At 38.5% G+C, this 19,921-nt stretch overlaps 3 protein-coding genes across 4 annotated transcripts in view; 1 reads left to right on the plus strand and 2 right to left on the minus strand.

Annotated features, from left to right (window-relative positions):
- LOC143464762 (cadherin-23-like) overlaps positions 1-19,921 on the plus strand; it is a 42,485-nt gene that overhangs the window by 21,086 nt on the left and 1,478 nt on the right. For both annotated transcript variants that reach the window (XM_076962733.1, XM_076962734.1), the window contains 22 exons: positions 30-320; positions 429-613; positions 816-1,055; positions 1,207-1,323; positions 1,582-1,813; positions 2,035-2,225; positions 2,444-2,581; positions 2,799-2,918; positions 3,091-3,268; positions 8,043-8,257; positions 8,780-8,928; positions 9,125-9,279; positions 9,386-9,593; positions 9,807-10,083; positions 10,398-10,561; positions 16,504-16,664; positions 16,838-17,031; positions 17,225-17,349; positions 17,615-17,707; positions 17,934-17,984; positions 19,570-19,651; positions 19,817-19,912. In XM_076962733.1, coding sequence (XP_076818848.1) covers positions 30-320; positions 429-613; positions 816-1,055; positions 1,207-1,323; positions 1,582-1,813; positions 2,035-2,225; positions 2,444-2,581; positions 2,799-2,918; positions 3,091-3,268; positions 8,043-8,257; positions 8,780-8,928; positions 9,125-9,279; positions 9,386-9,593; positions 9,807-10,083; positions 10,398-10,561; positions 16,504-16,664; positions 16,838-17,031; positions 17,225-17,349; positions 17,615-17,707; positions 17,934-17,984; positions 19,570-19,651; positions 19,817-19,912 — 3,662 coding nt within the window. The remainder of the gene's footprint in view (positions 1-29; positions 321-428; positions 614-815; positions 1,056-1,206; positions 1,324-1,581; positions 1,814-2,034; positions 2,226-2,443; positions 2,582-2,798; positions 2,919-3,090; positions 3,269-8,042; positions 8,258-8,779; positions 8,929-9,124; positions 9,280-9,385; positions 9,594-9,806; positions 10,084-10,397; positions 10,562-16,503; positions 16,665-16,837; positions 17,032-17,224; positions 17,350-17,614; positions 17,708-17,933; positions 17,985-19,569; positions 19,652-19,816; positions 19,913-19,921) is intronic.
- LOC143464763 (uncharacterized) lies at positions 3,262-6,926 on the minus strand. The gene is made up of 12 exons (XM_076962735.1): positions 6,806-6,926; positions 6,680-6,719; positions 6,497-6,586; positions 5,506-5,896; positions 5,340-5,418; positions 5,168-5,269; positions 4,731-5,096; positions 4,579-4,647; positions 4,298-4,504; positions 3,934-4,190; positions 3,655-3,788; positions 3,262-3,482 (listed from the first exon to the last, which is right to left on the minus strand). Exons 1-12 carry the CDS (start codon positions 6,870-6,872, stop codon positions 3,317-3,319), a joined length of 1,968 nt encoding a protein of 655 aa, XP_076818850.1. The 5' UTR covers positions 6,873-6,926; the 3' UTR covers positions 3,262-3,316.
- On the minus strand, positions 10,553-13,960 carry LOC143464765 (putative methylsterol monooxygenase DDB_G0270946). The gene is made up of 6 exons (XM_076962740.1): positions 13,596-13,960; positions 13,316-13,481; positions 13,095-13,228; positions 12,543-12,654; positions 12,105-12,274; positions 10,553-10,697 (listed from the first exon to the last, which is right to left on the minus strand). The coding sequence occupies exons 1-6, from the start codon at positions 13,901-13,903 to the stop codon at positions 10,616-10,618; spliced, it is 972 nt and encodes a 323-aa protein (XP_076818855.1). The 5' UTR covers positions 13,904-13,960; the 3' UTR covers positions 10,553-10,615.

Raw genomic sequence — 19,921 nt, forward strand, 5'->3', positions numbered from 1 at the left:
AAATTAAACACTTACGTCGTTTATGACAGATCGTGAGCGCCTCAGATCGGATGTGTTTGAGATCACTGTGCGCGCCACGGATGGAGGAGGACTTTACTCGGATGCTGTGGTCCGCATCACGATCGTGGACATTAATGATAACCACCCACAATTTGATCGTAGAAACTTGAAATTTGAAAACAAAATTCTGGAAAGTGCCCAGCCCGGTCATGCGGCCACCCAGGTGGTAGCCAACGACCTCGACAAGGGGCAGAACGGCCAGATTCACTATCGCATTGCGAGCGGAGGTTACGATAAGTTTGTCATCAACCCGGAAACAGGTTAGCGCATTCGTGGACAATTTGCGTAGAGTAAGTTACAAACGTCATATGATCAGCCTAAATGTTTTCGGTAACTTACTGTAATCTAATCATTTACTTTGCATTCAGGGGTCATTTCTTTGGCACCGGGCCAATATCTCGACCGGGAAGAGATGGAAAAATACAAACTTCGCATCATCGCCACCGACTTAGCTCCCACCAATCCTAAGTCAAGTCAGACCTACGTCCGTATTTCAGTTGATGACGTCAATGACAGCAGACCAAGGTTTTACGAAAACTTTCGCTCCACCACGGTGCGTCGTAAATGACAGTAATGTAATTGAAAATAGTGTCCATAGTTAACCGACCGTGCTGTACTGTAGGCGGTTAGCTATATAGGATATGAAATGAACTTTACTCTTAAATCATTTTTCACCAAAAAGGATAGCGTGAGTTTTCAATAGAACTATCAACGAATATGAAATAAATTGACCTCATAAACACAACAAACTTCAGGTACGCGAGAACAGTGCAGTCGGTCGAAGACTAACACAACTCTCTGCAACTGACGACGATCTTGAACCAAGTCTCTCCTTTTCGATGACAACTGTCTCCATGTATGACGCTCTAGGTCGACCACTAGTGGTTGACTCATCAGTAGATGACGTCATGCAAACTGATTACGAAGATATTTTGTCCTGGTTTCAACTGAATGCAACCACCGGCGAACTTACGCTACAATCAAGCAACCCTAGTGTCAGTATGGATAGTTCATAAAGTTAAAGCTGGTGCTGCCTCGCATGGGCAGTATACAACTGCAGTTGATTATTATCATGTAGTTGACTATGACTATTGATTACTTACCTGTGTTCTCAATGACAAACAACGCAATTAGTTGTTTTTGCAGGCTCACAGTACTGTTGATCGAGAGAGGAGTTCTTTAGTTGTGATTAACTTTAAAGTTAGAGACGACGCTTGCTCTAACGAGGAGTTAGCAGAATCTCTTCAACAAATGACCTTGCGAGTAAGCAATTGTCGTGTTTCTTTTCTGACACTTTTAAATTTATTTTTATCCACCCAAGTTTGAACACACAAATTTTACTGGCAATATAACTAAAGAAGTTTGAATCATAAACTATACGTAAACAGCTGAAAAACAGTTGTTCATTTGTTGTTGTTCAACAAAACTGTAAACATTTGTTTTGATTAAAGAGTAGTGTATAACGTTACGCTTAATTGCATTGATTATAATAATTGCTTTTGTAATTATTTCAATATTTAGATTGACATCGAAGACCAAAACGACAATTCGCCGGAAATCGAAATTCTAACAAACGACTACACTGACATGGGCGATGAAGGCGTTATCGTCGATGTAACAGAAGAATGCGCTAAGATGACGAGGCTTTTTGCGATTGCCGCCCATGACCCTGATTTCGATAAAAACGGTCGAGTCGTCTTTGACCTCGAAAATCTGGGCGTGAATATGGTGACGTTAACGCCTGATAATCCAGGTACTTCTTACAAGCCGCTAGTAGAAAAATGGATGTTATTTTGCAAGTTGTCAGCAGTTATTTTTGTAATCAGACTTTAACGTATCATGTTTAAAGGATTTATATTTTGTTTATATTTGCCATTTTTGAAAATTGGTTTTAATGAAATGTTTTTGCGTCTGTTGTCATTATCTAAATTTGCACAAATTATGCTGCTGGAAAGACGTTTTTGTATCCTGCAGGTGTCATTTTCTCCTCTACTCGTTTTGACCGGGAGAGCCTGGCTCGTACTGGTGGCAGTGGTTGGGTCAACGTCACGATAGTAGCACGTGACTCGGGGCCATCACCCAGTCGTTTCACATCACTGCCAGTGCACTTTCGAGTGAACGACATAAACGATAACAAACCGAAATTTTTGTCGAACTCTTACAAGGTTTGTAATAAGCTACGAAGCCAGTGTGAATTGCTGGTGGCTAATGCTGCCTGCACATATTTGCGCAATGTACAGGCCACTATAACACCCGAGTTGTACTATTTTTGCAAAAATTTCACGCGTCCGTTTTCAATATTATTTCTGTAGCATAATGCATGACATTAATTTCCCCATGAATATTTACATTTGTATATTTGTTACCCTTTGATTTCAATCAGGTCAGCGTAAGTGAAGATACAGCACCGGGCAGCTTTGTCAAGTCAGTGACCGCAACTGACTCTGACGATGGTGATTTCGGTGAAGTCAGATACTCATTGTTTGGAGCTATGGGCTTTTTTGACATTCATCCCCGAAATGTAATTTATGATAACAGCTTTCAATACCGCGTCTATCATTACAATAGCAGTTATCTAACTTTAGATACGACTCAGTAGTTTTACACAGTTAACCGTGTTTTTGACTTGGGATTGAAGTGTGAACAATGTAACCCTAACGTATTGTAACAATGTAACAACGTATTGTAAGGTGAACTAAAGCCACGATTCATCTTCTATTTTCAAACCGTTAATTAAGGGACGAATATTAGTGGCAAAAGCACTAGACAGGGAATTATACGACCGACACATTTTCACTGTCATCGCCAAGGACAATATAAGAGGGGCGGAAGAGAATAGATTCGAGTCGACAGCACAGGTATTACTAAGTACAGCTTGTTTCCGGAAGTTTCTACAAAGATGTTACATGTCGTTTCCTGTACCCGTATCATCCGGTACAGGAAACTGCGACGCGAAATACTGAATTCTGTTGCATATACCAACAACTTTTAACTCAAACTATATTAAAAAATCCACAATTGTATTTGCAGGTCACGGTATTTGTCACCGACGTCAATGACAACATCCCCGTATTCACCCAACCGCACCCGCAGCCCATTACCGTTTACGAAGATACGTCACCGCGCACATCGGTTGCCATGGTGAAGGCTACAGACCCGGATGAAGGCGACAACGGTCGAATCGTGTATTCGATGACTTCCTTCATAGGTAGGTGAAATGTTTCCCCCTTTTTATCCAGTATCCGTTCGTCAAGTCTCAAACCGCTGTTTCAAGACTAAACACTTTTATATCTTGTCTCTTCCATTCGGTTACAATTAGCTGTCCGATCGAGTTGATTCGGATTATACTGGGCATGCGCAGTCCGTCTTGTTCGGTCAACACGTGGCGTATAAAGTTGTATTTCTCGTCAAACATTGAAATTCTGAACAAAAACATTAAACACTAATAACATAAAAAATCCACGCAAATAGTTTACAAAAACCTAACAATTACATTACATTACAATTATTTAATATATATAGTTGCAATCAATCACAACTATATACTTATTAGTATTATTCATGAAGGCCCGAAGTTACATTGAGTTACTGTACCTATTATTTCCGCAATCTGCCACGTACAAGTAACCATGTTTATCAAAGCACAAACCGAAAGGATTCCAAAACCTTCCTTCTTCCGTACCTTTTCCACCAAGAGCATGAAGTGGTCGACCGGCTAATGAATAAACCTGTATACCAGCATGTAAATAAAAACCTAAAAACTTACCCATGCATTTAAAAGGTAGCTACTGTCCTTTAATACATTTTCATTCAAACCCTTCACTTTTAAATCTTTCGAGTCAATATGCTACTTCAAAACCAACAACTTTATACCTTAATCGTATGATTCTGACTATCGCTGACAACAACCTCGTGTCTTTGGTTGATGGTTAGCGCCACAGGCTGGTTGAGTTCGGATATCTTTGTTCCCTGATAACCAAACCTCTTCCTGATGTTTCCTTTTGCGTCATAAACCGATACCGTGTGGCCGACGATATCAGTGACGTAATAGTTGCCTATTCCGTCGCAGCACACGCTGCAGCAGTTGTTTCGAAACGTTCCATTTCCGAAAGCCAACTTCAACTTTCCGTCTGTAGAAACAACTTAAAATAAATTTTGTACATGATGTTTTTTGATTTATAATCTGTTCTAAATGTTGTTTTATTATCACTAAAATATCTATAATTATCTAACTTACTTGGGGTAAAAACGCGAACCTCATTTCCACAGCATACCACTATATCGCATTGTCTTGTCACAAATATCCCTTTCGGGCTTAGCTCGCTACCAGTGGTAAAAATTCGAATGAAATTTCCCAGCTGGTCGAAGATTTGAATTTGTTTGTTATCGCCATCCGATACCACAATGCGGTTGTCCGGTAAAACATCCAGTCCGGAGATTTGACCTAGAATTTGTAAGTCTGTTTGGTTTAACTGTTGCTAAAAGAAGTAACTTCTAATTTCTGTTAGAAAACTTTACCTTGAAATTTTACTGTTGATTGCCCTTGACTTGCAAATTTAAAGAAATTATAATTTGAAGCAACTGAATCTGTAGTTGCAACAAAATAAAAAATAAAGACTCTAAAAGATGACCTCACAGCTTTACAACAAGGCCAGTCATTTAATTCGTACCGTTATGAACTTTGTGATAATTTCTTCCACTCATCCTTAGAATTTCATCCCTGTAGTCATCATTCTCCCATTCTGATGTCTCGTCCTTTTTGTGACGTGCTTTATACTCAATAACGTCACGTCTGACGTCAACAAATTGTGTGCGCGCAGGATCGTTGCACGTTTTAGGTTTGCTGTCGTGTATTTTGTTAAAAATTTCACTTAGTTCTGCTTCCGAGTCGGGCCGAGATGACGTTGTTTTCGCGTAATTGACTGTGGAATCGCTGCAACGACGAATATATATGTTGCTGGGAGCATCCGAGCGTCCGGAACAAGAAAAATTTCTGTTTCTCTCCTCATCATCTCGTTTCGACTCTCCTTCCGTGTCTGTGGATCACACCAACTTTCAAAATATAAACCTTCTTCAAGTTAAACAAAACGTGTTCGCTCGCTTTCACCTTCGCTTTTCGTCGACAGAGGTGGAGTCGTTACGATTCCTGAATCATCTGCTTTATCTATGATGTTCTTGCTGTTATTGTTGTTTATATTATCGTTCAATCCTGGAAAGTATTTGAAAGAGTAGCGGGTCAGTATTGACAGCAAACGCAAATGAAAATTAGTCACGCGTACTTTTGCTCTTCGGCCTTTTCCAACTTCTTTTAGCGAAGGATTTAATATCTTCTTCTGCATTGGTCGAAAATTGAGCTCTCTACAAATAGCACAACACACAGTTGCATAAAAACTGATATCATGGTACGTAGGAATAAGCGTAAAGAAGGCATGAAATGGGATATACTTTCAGAGTACTTGAAACCTCATCAGGTTTTACGATTTTCCCGGCCGCTTCGTACGTGACGTCATAATCATCGTACCTATAATGTCCTCTCGCTTGCTTGGTCTTGGTTGGACTCATTTCGGGCGGTTTCTCATAAACTCTGACCTCTCCTGTGTCTTGCGACTCAACAATAACTTTATATTCGTCGTATTGGTAGCCAGCTACCTCGAGATAAACGATGAGATTTTGTACAGAGGCCTTCCATCCGTTTCTCTTTCGCCACATTAATAAAATATGAAATTTCATATCTTCTTTTGTCTGGTATTTGGTCAAAATCTTTTGAACCTCGATTTCGCTAAGCCCAAGTCTTCGTCCAAGGTACCACGGCGTCCTTTTCAAGTCGAAGCAGAGCCTAAATGCGGTTATTTTATCAGAAATAGCTCTTACAAGTTTTATCTGGATTTTTGTTCAACTGTTTTGTTTATTGAAACAACATAATTTGTTTGTCAATGGTTTGTTTACATAAACAAGTAACCAAAAAACACAGCTGGACTTCCGCGATGGAGAAATGCTATAGTTGAATGCCAGTCACCAGTCAGCTTGGAATGTGGAAAATGAGGCGATTTATTTATTTTGATTATATGAAAGAAAATAAACCGCTTTCATTTCTTATCACGGTTCACCGATAATTTCAACTTTATTGCGCTAAACTGCCATGGTTGACATTTTTAAGTAGCTTAAGCTTGCGGTATTCCAATTTCAAAGCATATTAAGTACTTTTAATCACAAAACTGTTTAAAATACCCATTAGGTCCTTCGGTCAGTTTCTTTATATAATAATAGCAGAGTAATAGTAATACAAGAAAAACTGTCGAATCAAGGGGAGCCTTTTAAACATAAAATCTATAAAGGTTTTCGTTATCTTATGAGTTTGAGACTCGGGTGGCTGTCTTGACTTTTTTGGCATTAGTGACGTTGGCCAGACAACCTCCACTCATGCCTATGACATCACCTGTGCAGCTGGTGTTTGGTTATTCTTTGCGACTCTCGGTCACGCTTCACTTGTTTCAGATGACGTCTTTTGCTATTTCTACGTTGCACTCTTCATATTAGAACAAAATCTCATATTAGAAACATGTCTATTATACTTTTTGTCAAATAAACTTACACTTCCTTGAGTGTTATTAAAACTCACCGACGTTTTGCGTATTGCATCGAGACAGAGCTTGAATTTCCTGCCGATGCAAGATAAACGTCATTTTAAGATATTCGGGGATACAATTTAGATAAATGCAAAGCATGCAAATAAATACAAACATACTTTTAACGTCAGAAGTGTACCAGTCTTGATGTCCATGAACAGGTCGTTTCGAATGACCGTTTCCCATTATTTATACTTTACCGACCTCTACAGCTGACGACCAATTCTATTGAAGAAAATAAGAAATACTGTGCGAAAGCTGTAAATAATTGCAACACTAATCCCAAAAATAATCTTAACTAATCCACATTCATTGCTAAATTAGGGCTGCATTCTGGCATCGTTGCAAAGCTTCGCAGAATACCGCTTATAATCACAGCAATGTCTTCCCTTTATTGCAGTCTTCGTAATCCTGACTGGAACCTTTCGTTCAAACATCTGTGTCCACTCTAACCCTCGTGCCTTTGCAAACAATCTCAACTGAATGAACTGATATCACTAAGCGCTAACCTTTGCGTCACTGAGCCCAACCTATAGGCTGCAATAACTACGTTTCATGTAAATAACGTACTAAACTGCGTGGCCAATTTTCGAAAATTGTGCCCATTTATCGGCGTTGTATCGTGACTGAGGTTTTTTGTCGACACACCCTTAATTTATTTCGCAGTTGAACTGCGATGCGCATTGTTGCGTAATAGTATGTCATTGTGACTTGGCCTGCCGCAACGTAAATAATGATTTGAACTCAATCTGTTCTTTATACGACTGACAACTTTTACGAGCAACCACAAAAGCGATGTTCGGGTTGTTAGAATCTCTTAAAATTAAAACTGGTCGTCATTTTAAGCGCGCATCATCAACTGTTTGGAAACCGAACTGTTGGAACCCTTTGATTTCAGAGAGGAAAAAATGCCTTTTGCTAAGAAATTAAGCCCTTGGGATTTTCACTAAGCGTATACAACAATAGAGAAGAAAATTATGGCAACATTAGCATACGCATTGTTTCTCGCTTCTCTCGTAATGGCTGATGCAAACTCACTGTATTCCTCCTTTTACTGGCCACCACTACTTTCTGTTGAGATAACTTAGGCTCCATACATCATCTACTGAAATATTACACCTTTATTTGATTTATGAGACAAATTAGCTCGATCTTGCGACGTATAGATTCCAAACTATAAACGCAATATACGTGTTTATATGATTGCAACATATCCTTTGCTAAACTGTTATTTGTGTTATATTATTTATCTTATACTTTACAAAGTATAGTAGCAAATGTCATAGCTAAGCATATGCAAACATTGACAGTCCATGCTCAGTTATCTGACTTACCGATATAAATTTTACCCACTAGATTGTTTTACGGTTGACCGAGTTCGCGGTGACGTCACAATTTCGCGCCAGATCCTCGTCTCACCACGCACTCCAGTGGTGGGTAATATCACAATATTTGCAACGGACGGTGGCGGTCTTGAAAGCAATGTCACACTGCAGGTTGAAATTGTTGACGTCAACAACCACGCTCCAGAATTCACGGCACCTAAGTTTAACTTTATTCCCATATTGGAAGTAAGTTTTATGTTCTATTTATCTATTATCACCCGGCCATTGTGAACCGCATTGGCGAATATGACGTTGCATTGGCGAGTGATAGCCGATAGCCAGGGTTGCCATCAGTCTGGACTCAAAAATAATGACGACAACCTTAAACACTGCACAACAGAAGGCATTCAGTGTTCTTAAAAAAAATAAAACGAGACACTATTAACATGGTCTTAATTTTGGTATCTCTTAGGTACAAACTAGTACACTAATGGTGTCGAAATGCCCAAAATACGAACCTATGCCCTAAAAGTAAGACAAAAATAAGGACATTTCTTAGAAATAAGGACAAAAATATTTTTTAACACACAAACCTTCAAAATTATAACAAATCTTAGAAATCAGGACGGTATGGTAACCCTGCCTATAGCCTATTTTGCATTTTCATTATTTTTTGATTTTTTTAGCTTTAACTGCAAAGTTGTAATTGTTGCTCGCCGTTGCTATCAAATCACAAAACTGCATTTTTTGTCTCTCATTTGCATCTAGGAACAACCAGCAGGTTTGTTTGTAACTCAAGTCAACGCTACAGACCGTGACATCGGGTCAAACGGCATAGTCCGCTATAAGATGGAAAACCAGTTCGAAAACAAATTTTTCGTTGATGAACGCACCGGGAGGGTCGCCACCTTACAAAAGTGAGCGCAACGAAGTGTTTTATTTGTTGGTTTTAAATTGAAATGGCGATATATTCATTTATCAATATTCGGTATTACTCAAATTATTTTCTTTTGTTGATCCGTATTCAAACTCATTAATTTTACCAGCTTTCTGATGGTAGGCTACTGTAGGTTTCCCATGAATTTATGCATTTTTGTGGAATCTCGATTGCAGGCTAGACCGCGAAAAAAGAAGTTCATATGCTTTGGCGATCGAAGCGCACGACCTCGGCAACCCACCGCGATATTCGTATCAACGGAAAACACTCACCATTCAGTTGATCGACGTCAACGACAATCGACCCACGTTCGCCCGCTCCGGACCACATGGTACCCGAAATTTCGTGAAAACTTTAACCAAAGTTATTCTGCAAGCATTTCTGCTCCATTTCGTACGAAACAGGAAAAGAATGTTTTAATACCATTTGATTGTTAGGGGCTACTCAAACCCTGAGTGTAGCCGAGGACGCCCTCGTTGGAAAGGTTATAGGGAACCTGAAAAGGGCCACCGACCCCGACGAAAACCCGAGGGTTCACTACCACATACTTGAACAGGACAAAAGTGGGCGGGGTAAAGAGATATTCAGACTGGAAGGACGTCATATTCTTCTTAATCTGCCACTCGATCGAGAATCAACGGACAGGTTTATTAATCGTTACCGCTTTAAAATTATATGTTTTGTTTATTTTAATGACTACCGGCTAAAACGTATAGATTAAAACACTCCGTTCACTTATGCTAATATGTTTCCGAATGTAGAACTGTTTTACAAGTAAAATAAATGCATCAGTTTTTAAAACCTCTAATGCCTAATGTTTTTCTTTTCTACCTTCAATGCAATATCGTATCTCGCCAGATATAACCTGATCATCGGGGCAACCAACAACGAGAATTTCACCCGGCCCTTTACCGAAGGTAGGTGGGACGCCACTGTGCAATTGCAACCCTCAGGATTACAAGCAAACCGGATATACCAGCCGGTGTCCCTAACCTGGAGCCCTGCCAACGACCCGACGCTTCTCTCTCTTACTATTAGTGTTGATGACGTCATTGACGAAGCACCGAAATTCCATCGTAGCGAATACGTTGCAGCCGTCTTAAATGATGCGCAACCGGATACCTTTGTTATAAAAGTAAGCAATCTTGGCATGTTTCTGCAATATTTTCGTTTATAAGTTTTGTTATTAATTTCCTAATAGCGAATAAAAAATAACTGTAGTGCAAAGCAATTGTACAAGAGTATACGCCACGCAACTGACATCAATAAATATTTTCTATAAAAGGTATATCTGTATCCGTACTATAGTTTTCATAAAACAAAAGACAATGAGTTGCAAAGGGTTGCGTTGGTATAAATAACATCAATGAAGAAAATGTCAAAAAATGGCAGTGAGCTTGAAGAGTTTTATCCATAATCACAAACAGATAGTATCAAATTGTTTTGCAGATGAATGCAACTGATAATGACGTAAATGACGCTTTAAAATATTCCATTACAAAATCCAAACTTATCAAATCTGATGAAACGAGCTCCAATGCAGACGGAACTTTCGTCATCAAGTCACGTGACGGCACAGTATCAACTAAGTCACGCATCAGTGACCAGGACGGGTACGTAATGATTTTATTGTGCTTAAGAAAAATAACTGCGGTTATCAGTTTTCTTTAAAGTTCAGTTTTCCTCCATCTGTTTTGCTTCGACAATTTCAGCAAACCATCCAAATAGGTGAAAATCGGTTGGTAATTCCTGAAAATATTAATTTTACAAAAATATCTATAACAGCAGAATCCGCTTAATAAATCCATCCGCGTATTAAATCCAATTAGCTTTGGGACGGAATTCTTACACTGAAAAATAGCCGGTTAATAAATCTAAAATTCGCTTTATAAATCCGTTTTATAATGGCTTTTGTGAAAAAAATCTAACTTAATCTCAATCGATTCAAAATCTAATGTACGTCAATCTCAATAAATCGAATGTTTTCAAACTGGGATTACAGTTTGTTGTGTTATCACTAGGGCAACCAGTTTTTTGACCTAAAAATTTTAAATTTTGACCTTAAAATTTGCAAATTTTGACCTCATTTTGACCTAAAAAGGTTGCATTTTGACCTTATTTTGACCTAAAAAGTTTACATTTTGACCTTATTTTGCCCTAAAACGTTTAAATTTTGACCTCATTTTGAAAAACGCTATACTGATAGTCTCTACACTGTCTACAGCAACTTTCTAATCTAAAGCTGCATTTAAAAATGACAAAATGCTTTTCTAGTGTTGACTTTTTTTTTCGTTTTTGCGCATTAAGATTGACAACTTGCAGTTTCAAACGCAATGCCGTCACATCGTGACGTCACCAAACGCGCTGAAAAGCCTTCCCTCTCTTTTTGGCTTTGGTTCTAAGTAAAATTTGCGGCACTGGAATTGTTTGCGGTACAAGAAAAGAGAAAAACGGAAGAATAATATTACAAAATGGTTACAAAATTACAAGTTTAATAGATTTTGACCTAAAAAAAAGACCTAACGAAACAATTTGACCGTATTTTGACCTAACGTAACATTTTGACTTTATCTGACCTAATAACTTCTATACCACACGTCGTACAAAGCTGAAACTTGTTTTGTGCTTGTTTCATAGCATTCTGAGCAGGTAAAAAAAAATTGACCATATTGACTTTTGGTTGCCCTAGTTATCACTTATCAGTCTCATGTTGTGTAAGAGCGGGTTATTAGCGGGTTACACTAGTGTTGCGTAACAATGCAGTATTGTCTAATATGACTGCACTGCAGCATGAACGTTTTCGAAACGCGCCATTTTATGCAACACTCCACCATTTAATACATTGCGACGAAGTAATGTAGTTACATTGCGCAATGAAAATGTCGAGACAAGGCATACCAGGTATAACTCATTTGTACTCATTTCTATTGTGACGGATAGTAAATCCACCGCTTATTAAATCCAAAATCGCTAAGGACGGAGGTGGATTTATTAAGCGGATTCTACTTTTACAAAATATAATATGCTGTACGTTATACACTCTAAAGGAGAATTTTCCTGACCTTTTCCAAAGAAATACTGAGTAGAAATTTGAAGGGCATAGATTATTTTATGCAGAAAAAAATCCTTCACAAATACAGGCGGCTATACAGTTACCTTGTCCCGTATTCGTGGTGCTTGAAATGTTTTCGCGAGCCACCGATTAAACCTTTCGGGAGAATCTTGTCATAACTATAAGGGAGGTCGTAGCCGCTGTGGTTCTCTGTCAATATGCTTACGAATACAAATATGAAGATGGTCCGCGTTAATGGATGGGCCCCAACAAGCTTTGTAAAGAAAACAATGAAGTGAAAGACATAATGGAATTGACGCTCGTGCCACTTTTAAGCTATTGGACCAGTGAGATATCGTGACCTTGCCTCCATTTAACATTTTGCCGATTCGCACTTGAAATTTCATTTTGCTTTAAAAGGCTCTGATAAGCTTCGAAGTTGTCATCCGTAATGTATAGGGCGTTAGTGCATTACCAATACTGCTATACCTAGACCCTGAAGTTATGTGCACTGATAGAAAGGCATGGTTTTAATTTCTCACCTTGAGACCGAAGTTGGCAGAAAGAACCAGCGCGATTCTTTCAACAACATGGAGCCTGTTGGTTACTCGAACGTTCACTGATTCATGACTGTGATGCTTTTTGTGGAATAATCTGAATAAGAGTTTTGGTGTTACGTATAAGTATGTTTGCCTTGGTTTCTCTATCTAATCTGTGCTAATGCACTGTGGTCTATAGCGCTCTAGCAAGAAAGGATGCAGTGCGCTACGTCACTCCGTGCCTTAAGGTCCTTTTATGCATGTACTGTACGGTCTGTGTCGTAATCGCAAAAAGACAAAAAGCACAAAACGTACATTTATAGACCGCACTTCTTGAACAAGCACAAAATAGAGGCATCTTCATTTCCCTTTTAAGTTAATTCCAACATAAAGTCATAGATTTAAAATTATTATGCCTTCTTCATAGTTTCGTAGTTTATAATGCTAAACGTTGTAAAGCTAATACAAAAGCTATGAATGGCGTCGACGACAATTCCATTCGTCTTAAAACTTCGAACACGCACATTTGTATTGGGAAAACCCACAAAAACTCACCTATAAAGCGTCGCATTTTTATGGAAAAGATAATGTTGTAAGAAGAAGCATGCATCGTACAGCACCAAGGCAACGATCAGGTGCAGCACCATGTCCCGTAGCATTGGAGGCGACTCCGGTAGCGCCCTGCTTGTCTGCAATTCGTGAAAACAAAATTCGGTGAAAAAAATGACCATTTAACGATTCTAAACAAAGTCAGAAAAAAGTGAAAAAAAATCTACCTGAATCCAGTAAGTGCGTTTTTCAGCTATTACCCCATCTGGAACTCCTGCGTAATGCTTAACATGGAATGTGTCTAAAATAACAAGCGGCCAGGTGTAATCAAACATGTCGGTCAAAATCTCCCGAAACGTCGGTAATTCGTAATTTCCGCCGACGCCGTTGATTCTGTGGATATAGCAAAAGCTTAAACAGCTGACTTCATGACATAGAAAAGTGCGCAATTCAACCAAAATACAACAAAACCTTTTTAATCGTTATCGAAAATATTTCCACACTCACCTATATTTTTTCCCTATATTCAATGAGTGCAAAAGCCGGTAAGGCATGTAAGCCGGGCCTGAGTAAATTTGCACAAGAAAAGTTTCATTATAGACCGTTTCGTACCACCATTGGTGACGCAACCAATTCCACATGACATCAATCGTATGTTGAATGTGATCCGAGTTTTGATAAGTGAAGTATAAACAACAAATGACAAAACCCCTGACTAGATTCAGTCCAAAATCCTCTTCTTTCCTTTGAACAGCAGATGCTGCTTTCTTTGTTCTTTCCATCTTCTCCATCTCTTTATCCAAGTTATCAAGCATGGGATTTATTTAGCTTAAGGCAATTAGCCTAATTTAATGCAAACACAGGCCACCTAGACAAATTAATAAAATTTTATGCCCATTAACAAACAGCAATTTGGCAAACGTTTTAGGCTGGTTTTGCGTTCTTTAGTTTCCCCTCATTTGTGTATTCAATGAACAGCTGTTGCTTTTGGTAACCGGTTTTACAGCGTTTGTATAAGCCTTCCTGGCATGACTCCGCAGAGTTCCCTCGATTCAACAAAGACCTATTTCTTTGTTCACCTACCCCTGTCCAATCTATTGTACTGAAATTCCGATTCCCTTTTCCAATGCCAAGCTCAATGTACTCTGAAGAAGCACTTCAAAAACCGGTGTCATTAAATATTTAGTATTTCGAGGTACACAGCTTCGTTTGGCTTACTTGCTATTGTAGCTACCGTAAATTGCGCGACCTAAACGTTGGAGAGTTACCTAATGTTTTCAACTAATTTTAACAGAGGTCTTGAAAAGTAAATATTTCCGAAGTTCCATCAAACAAAGGATACAACTCACAAAAAAAACGTAATGATCGTAATTTCTTGCTAACCATCTGAACTCTAACGTACACCATGCAACTCTCAAAAAGCCCGTGTTCAAGGCAACAATAGAAAAACAGTACTAAAAACTAATTGTTTCCAGTTAACCAATATTACGCAACAATAAGATTATGATGCAATACAATTGTTTACGTCTCGAATTGAACATGGTGGGTAAGTTATATGTCGCTGCAGGTTACATTGAGTTACAAAAACAAGACCATTACACTGGAGTTATGTGTAGGCCCTTGCAGGCAAACCAGGCTACAGGACAAGACCTAATTATCACTCTAACTACCAGCTTCCTGTTACATAATGAGTATGGTTAAACTGTAACATTATTGGGCAAAACAGCATTTGCTTTCCACCACTACAGAGCTAGACGTTTAGCAGTTTCTGCATAAGTTGCCGAGACCTAAATTACACCTATTTCTAGCATAGAAACTCTAGTGAGGCATGCTATGCACCAGTAGTCAAGCAAATATGCGCCCGCATCGGTTCCTTTTACAGTATGGTAGACTTTGTAGCTTTGTAATACTTTCTTTAACACGTTAATCTTGCGCCACCTTTTAGCATTGCTTACATTACATTTTTAAAGATTTTTTTGCATGTAAAGCGTGCCCTTGTTGTTTGAAGCTGCAATGTTTTACAGCCTTGTAATTATAACGTGCTTTGGTGACGCAAAAAATAACTATGCTGTATGCTACTACTGTAATCAAGCCTCTACCGCAGGTACAATCATTCTTTTTAATCAGGAATCACCTGCACTACTAATCGCTAATGTAAACCCTTCCAGTATCTGCAAGAAGTTAATATCAGTCACGGAATAGATTTATTGCACTAACATAGTCCATACAGTATTGAGCTTACCACTGTTTTTCCTACCGTCCTACAACTGTACGGTGTATGTAATTGTACACCTACTTCATTAGAATCGAATATCAGGTTGCCTTCGTCAGGCGTTCAGCCGCTCAAAATCGTTCGTAGTGCGCCACAGAAGGGACTTTCCCGGCTTTAGTGACTTCACGTTTGATTGGCTTTGCCGAAAAGAACTGTCTCCAATTTTGTTTAAATTTTAGATAATTTAAATGTAGGGTTGTTACTTGCCAAAGTGGAATTTAGAAATTGATTGCATCCAACTCCCAAAGTAATTGGTTAATCGACTTTTGAATGTGAAATTGAATAGTAACACGTTGTCACTTGTTTATGGTCTGTACTGTAACATTCCGAATGTTGTTTGGGTAATATAGTCATGAAGCGACCTACGAGATAACGGTCTAATGTTAAACTATTTTTCCAAGTTGAATATTTTCTACACATAGGAAGGCCAAGTAAAGTGCAACCTATAAATAAAAAGATTTGTTTATCGTTCAAACATGTCCAAAACATCCTGAAACTAATTGAGCAAAATGATGCACACGTTTCCAACGCGATAAACTTTGTAACTACAGTATGTGGTATGCATTGCGCAGCTATTTGTCATCGAATGACCTTGGCATGGTTATGACGTTATCATTGTTCAATGTTCACATTATCGAGTAATGTAATGTAGTGTAATGTTTGCTGTATCATCAGCAAGTCATTGCGAGTGCGTGAAAATACTGTGTATTTTTTTGTCACATTGGCAAGAATGTGTGAAATATAAACAAAAGGTTAGAGCTTAGGATCGCAATAATTAAAAATTTGTGTGGATCTACGGAAGCACAAACTGAGTTCTTCATGCAGGATTCAAAACAGTTGCGCTTGTCCCTTGAAGCGAGCAGTAGGCTACGTTTAAACGCCAACATGTGCTTAGAGTTTGAATAGAATGAATTCTTCGAAAAAGAATATATAAAGAATAAAAGAAAAAAAAACTCATTTTCTACATCCTTATTTGAATATACGTAAAAAATCGATTGGCTACTGGTATCTAAACTGTTATTTCTCGTAACGTTTTGTAAAGACATTTACGAAATATTGTAGGCTATCTATACACAGTATATCATACTTGTACAATCAATGTGTTTTTATCACTTGTCAATTCAATATTTAATTATATTTTAGGTACTACCTTTTGACTATCCTTGCAACAGATCTGGCTAATCTGAACGCGACCACCACACTGAAAATTGAAGTGTATCGAGACAGCCAGAGAATTCAGTTTATTGTTTACAGTCCGCCCGATGTCGTTAGTGAGCAAAGATCTAAGTTCAGAGAAATGCTGCGTAAGTGATGTAGAAGTAGAAAAATGGGGAATAATATTAATAACTAATTTATGTTGCTTAACTTAAAGCTTGAAATGTCGTTTTTGAGATAAAGGTACTAACTGTAAACTCTACATAAGATATTTTATTTTCGTCTTAAAATTTAATTCTGTGTATTGTTTACCAAACAACAGGTAATATCACTGGTTCAATAGTATCGGTTGTTGACATAAAAGGTCACGTCACTTCGAGCAAGCCACGTGACGTCATGACAAGTGACGTCACCATACAGGTCTTCGATACAGAAACTAGCAAGGACGAAATCATTCGAAGACTTCGCGATGGAAAATCGCATATTCAACGTTTATTCAAGAATTATTCATTTAGAGTAAAAAATTTCATTTTCTAAATTTTTTTATTTGGCGAGACAAATCCTACACATGAGATTGGCCACTAAGGCTACAATAACAACGCCGTATAATTTAATTTGATAAACAAATTATCTAAATTTCTAAAGAGTAATCGATGGCCTTCCACTAGAAGCAAAATCAAACGCTGGATTTAAACTTCTTATTTTCCAGGAGAAAACCGATAAAGAGAATACCAGTGATCCGAGGATGCTTCGTGCTGGATTCGTCATTCTCTTGATTCTTCTTATCATCATCATCGTCTGCTTTCTTATCATTTTCATCCACATGCGGCGCACGTGAGTTAAAAGATGTAACATGTCACTTTGCATAAACAAGGATGTGCTGAATAGTTTTACAAGGAACGATTTGTAATACAGCACCATGTTTAAACACTAACAATAATTAAAACGCGATTTCGTGCATATAAAGTGTGAAAGTCTTTCTTTAGTATAGTTATACTATACAATGACGCAAATTACATCGTCTGGTATTACATCACTACCAATATTCATGACATCAAACACTTCAACAGATGTCTACACGTAGTGGTTTCTTTTTTAGACACAAAAAGGAGATAGAAGAATTGAAAGCAGCTTTGTTGGACGAAATCGCACCTGATGGAAACATAATGCCACGGCGGGTGGCAAATATTACGTAATGCGAGTAACTGTTTAGAATCTTAACACCATAATACGTAACTGCATGTGACATATACAATAACAATACGTTTGATGTAAACGCTTTCAAGGGTGTTAGATGAATAAGACCGCAACAAGCACAAATCTGTTTACACCGCTTCAGTATTTTCTTAACAAAGTGCTATTGATGGCAAGAGCCGGATCGATATTGTGTTCGTTAAAGCTCATTTATTTTCAAACAGAGATAACTCGAACAATGATAAACCAGAGAAGCCGAGCAACAGAGACAGTGGGTGAGTGCTGGTTTTTATTTGTCGAGTTTAAAACCGCTTAACAAGTGGTTAAAGTGGACACAATATACTTCACTCTTGAGCTTTCCAGATAATCCCCGCATTATATCAACTAACACGGCATATAAACTGTAGCCTCTCACTTCGAATCACTTTTGTTTGATGCTCCTAATCTATTTCAGCGTGAAGCGACAAGAAGCGCATAGCTCCAGATTGTTTAACTTTTACCTGGAATAATACTTATAACAAGTCGTCTAGACTACTTACATGACGTTTACTAAAGCTTCAATATTAAGCACATGCACTTCGGAAATCTAACTTTGGTATAGGGTTGAGCTGTATTTTACCTAGTAAGTACATAGCGAAATTTTTTTACGGATATTTTTGTTAAACTGCTGCTCGGTAACAGAACGTTTACCATAAGCTTGGCATAAAAGAAACCATACCGACACTTTTAAATTCTTGCAAATTCCATAGCGGTCATGGAATTTATCTAAATCATGAATAACCGTTTAAAGATTAGAGATTGAAAGGCAACATATGTTAATTAGTTGACGGAGGAAACCTATATCACCAAATCAATCGTCTTTCGCTAACTAGATCAGGGGTGTGGCCGAAAATCGTTCGCAATTTGTCTTGTTATTTTCCAATATTCGCTATATCAGCTGCCACCGTTTATTTGGGCTAATTTGACGCAATTACGTAGATTATCCCAACCACAAGCGTGCCAGTACTTACCAGGGAGTTCGCTTTGGTCTGGCCAGCGCAAAGCACATAATCGTAGGATTGTGTCGTCCAAATGATGGGATGCTGAGGGTTGGAGATGGTTTCTTAAAGCCTGGTATGTCTGTTAACGCGACCGATAAAAACAAATAAATCAAGATACCTGTAATCCTATAATCTTAAAAGTATGCCCCATACCTGCGCCTGATCTGCGACCAGAGTTGAAAAATTTCTTGACTTTATGAAACACCGCATTTAACTCCACCCGAGCCGTAATCCGCTAAGCTTGGAAAATCGATTGTATTTTGGTGACAAGCCAGCTATATTAAGTTTGATGCGATTATAACGCTGACCTTTCAGAAGCTGCTTGATTAGGATAATTGCCGTCGATCGTCTCGTTTCGAAAAATCGTATGTAATTTCGTGTTGTGTGACAAACCAATTGATTGAGATGTAAACAGTCTTCATAGTTGTTAATTTTGTCGGGAAATGCACTGTAATTTGCGAAAAAAGTTATTGAAAACAGCGACAAATTAAACATTTAATGGTCGCGTTACTATAACCGCTTTCCGTTACTTTAATCTAATTAAAAGCAAATATGCACTTAAGCAACCCTTCCAACGTGCTGGCCCGACATTAAATAGGGAAATGGGGCGAAACTATACCAATTCATCCTGACAGTTTGCCCGCGTGTCAGGCAATCGTGAACAGATCAAAGCCGGGCTTAAAACCTGTTTTTTCCGCATCTTACCACCCGCCACCCCATCCACGCTTATCTGTTAAGCAATTAAGTCCCCGTTGACGGATGGCAATATACATAGTTTGACTTTTTAAATCCCCACACGTGATTTTCGTTTTTCTTGCAGGTCCGAAAAGTCACGTAGCTCTTACGTGCAGGACCAAAAGGCCCACGCGCAGCACAGCGTCGTAAGGAGTTGTACCGCAACGGTTTGTATATGGCATTTGCTTGCGTCAGCAACTTTAAAAGCTAAACATGAATCCTAACAACTTTCCTCCCTTAACATTTTGTGTAGAAATATGAGGTATTACATGATAGCTATACGAATAAGCGGTTTACAACTTCCTGTATTGATGTCATGTTTATAATTGTAGAATGCGCCTACTATAGCGGACACGTTGCTATGGTCACCATCCGCTCCGAGAGCAGCAACAACAAGATCGGTGAATGCAGCAAGATTAGATTCTCCTGTGAGTTCG

This window comes from Clavelina lepadiformis, chromosome 7 (assembly GCF_947623445.1).
Source record: "Clavelina lepadiformis chromosome 7, kaClaLepa1.1, whole genome shotgun sequence".
NCBI lineage: Eukaryota > Metazoa > Chordata > Ascidiacea > Aplousobranchia > Clavelinidae > Clavelina > Clavelina lepadiformis.

Bases quoted from the DNA above. Each gene is read 5' to 3' on its own strand.
- LOC143464763 (XM_076962735.1), bottom strand. From the start codon at position 6,872: ATGGGAAACGGTCATTCGAAACGACCTGTTCATGGACATCAAGACTGG. The intron at 4,191-4,297 runs GTAAGTTAGATA...TTGTTTCTACAG, and splicing joins GGTTCGCGTTTTTACCCCAA to ACGGAAAGTTGAAGTTGGCT. The intron at 3,789-3,933 runs GTATAAAGTTGT...GCTGGTATACAG, and splicing joins GTCAGAATCATACGATTAAG to GTTTATTCATTAGCCGGTCG.
- LOC143464765 (XM_076962740.1), bottom strand. From the start codon at position 13,903: ATGCTTGATAACTTGGATAAAGAGATGGAGAAGATGGAAAGAACAAAG. The intron at 13,482-13,595 runs GTGAGTGTGGAA...CTATATCCACAG, and splicing joins AATATAGGGAAAAAATATAG to AATCAACGGCGTCGGCGGAA. The intron at 10,698-12,104 runs GTAACTGTATAG...TAATATTTTCAG, and splicing joins CACCACGAATACGGGACAAG to GAATTACCAACCGATTTTCA.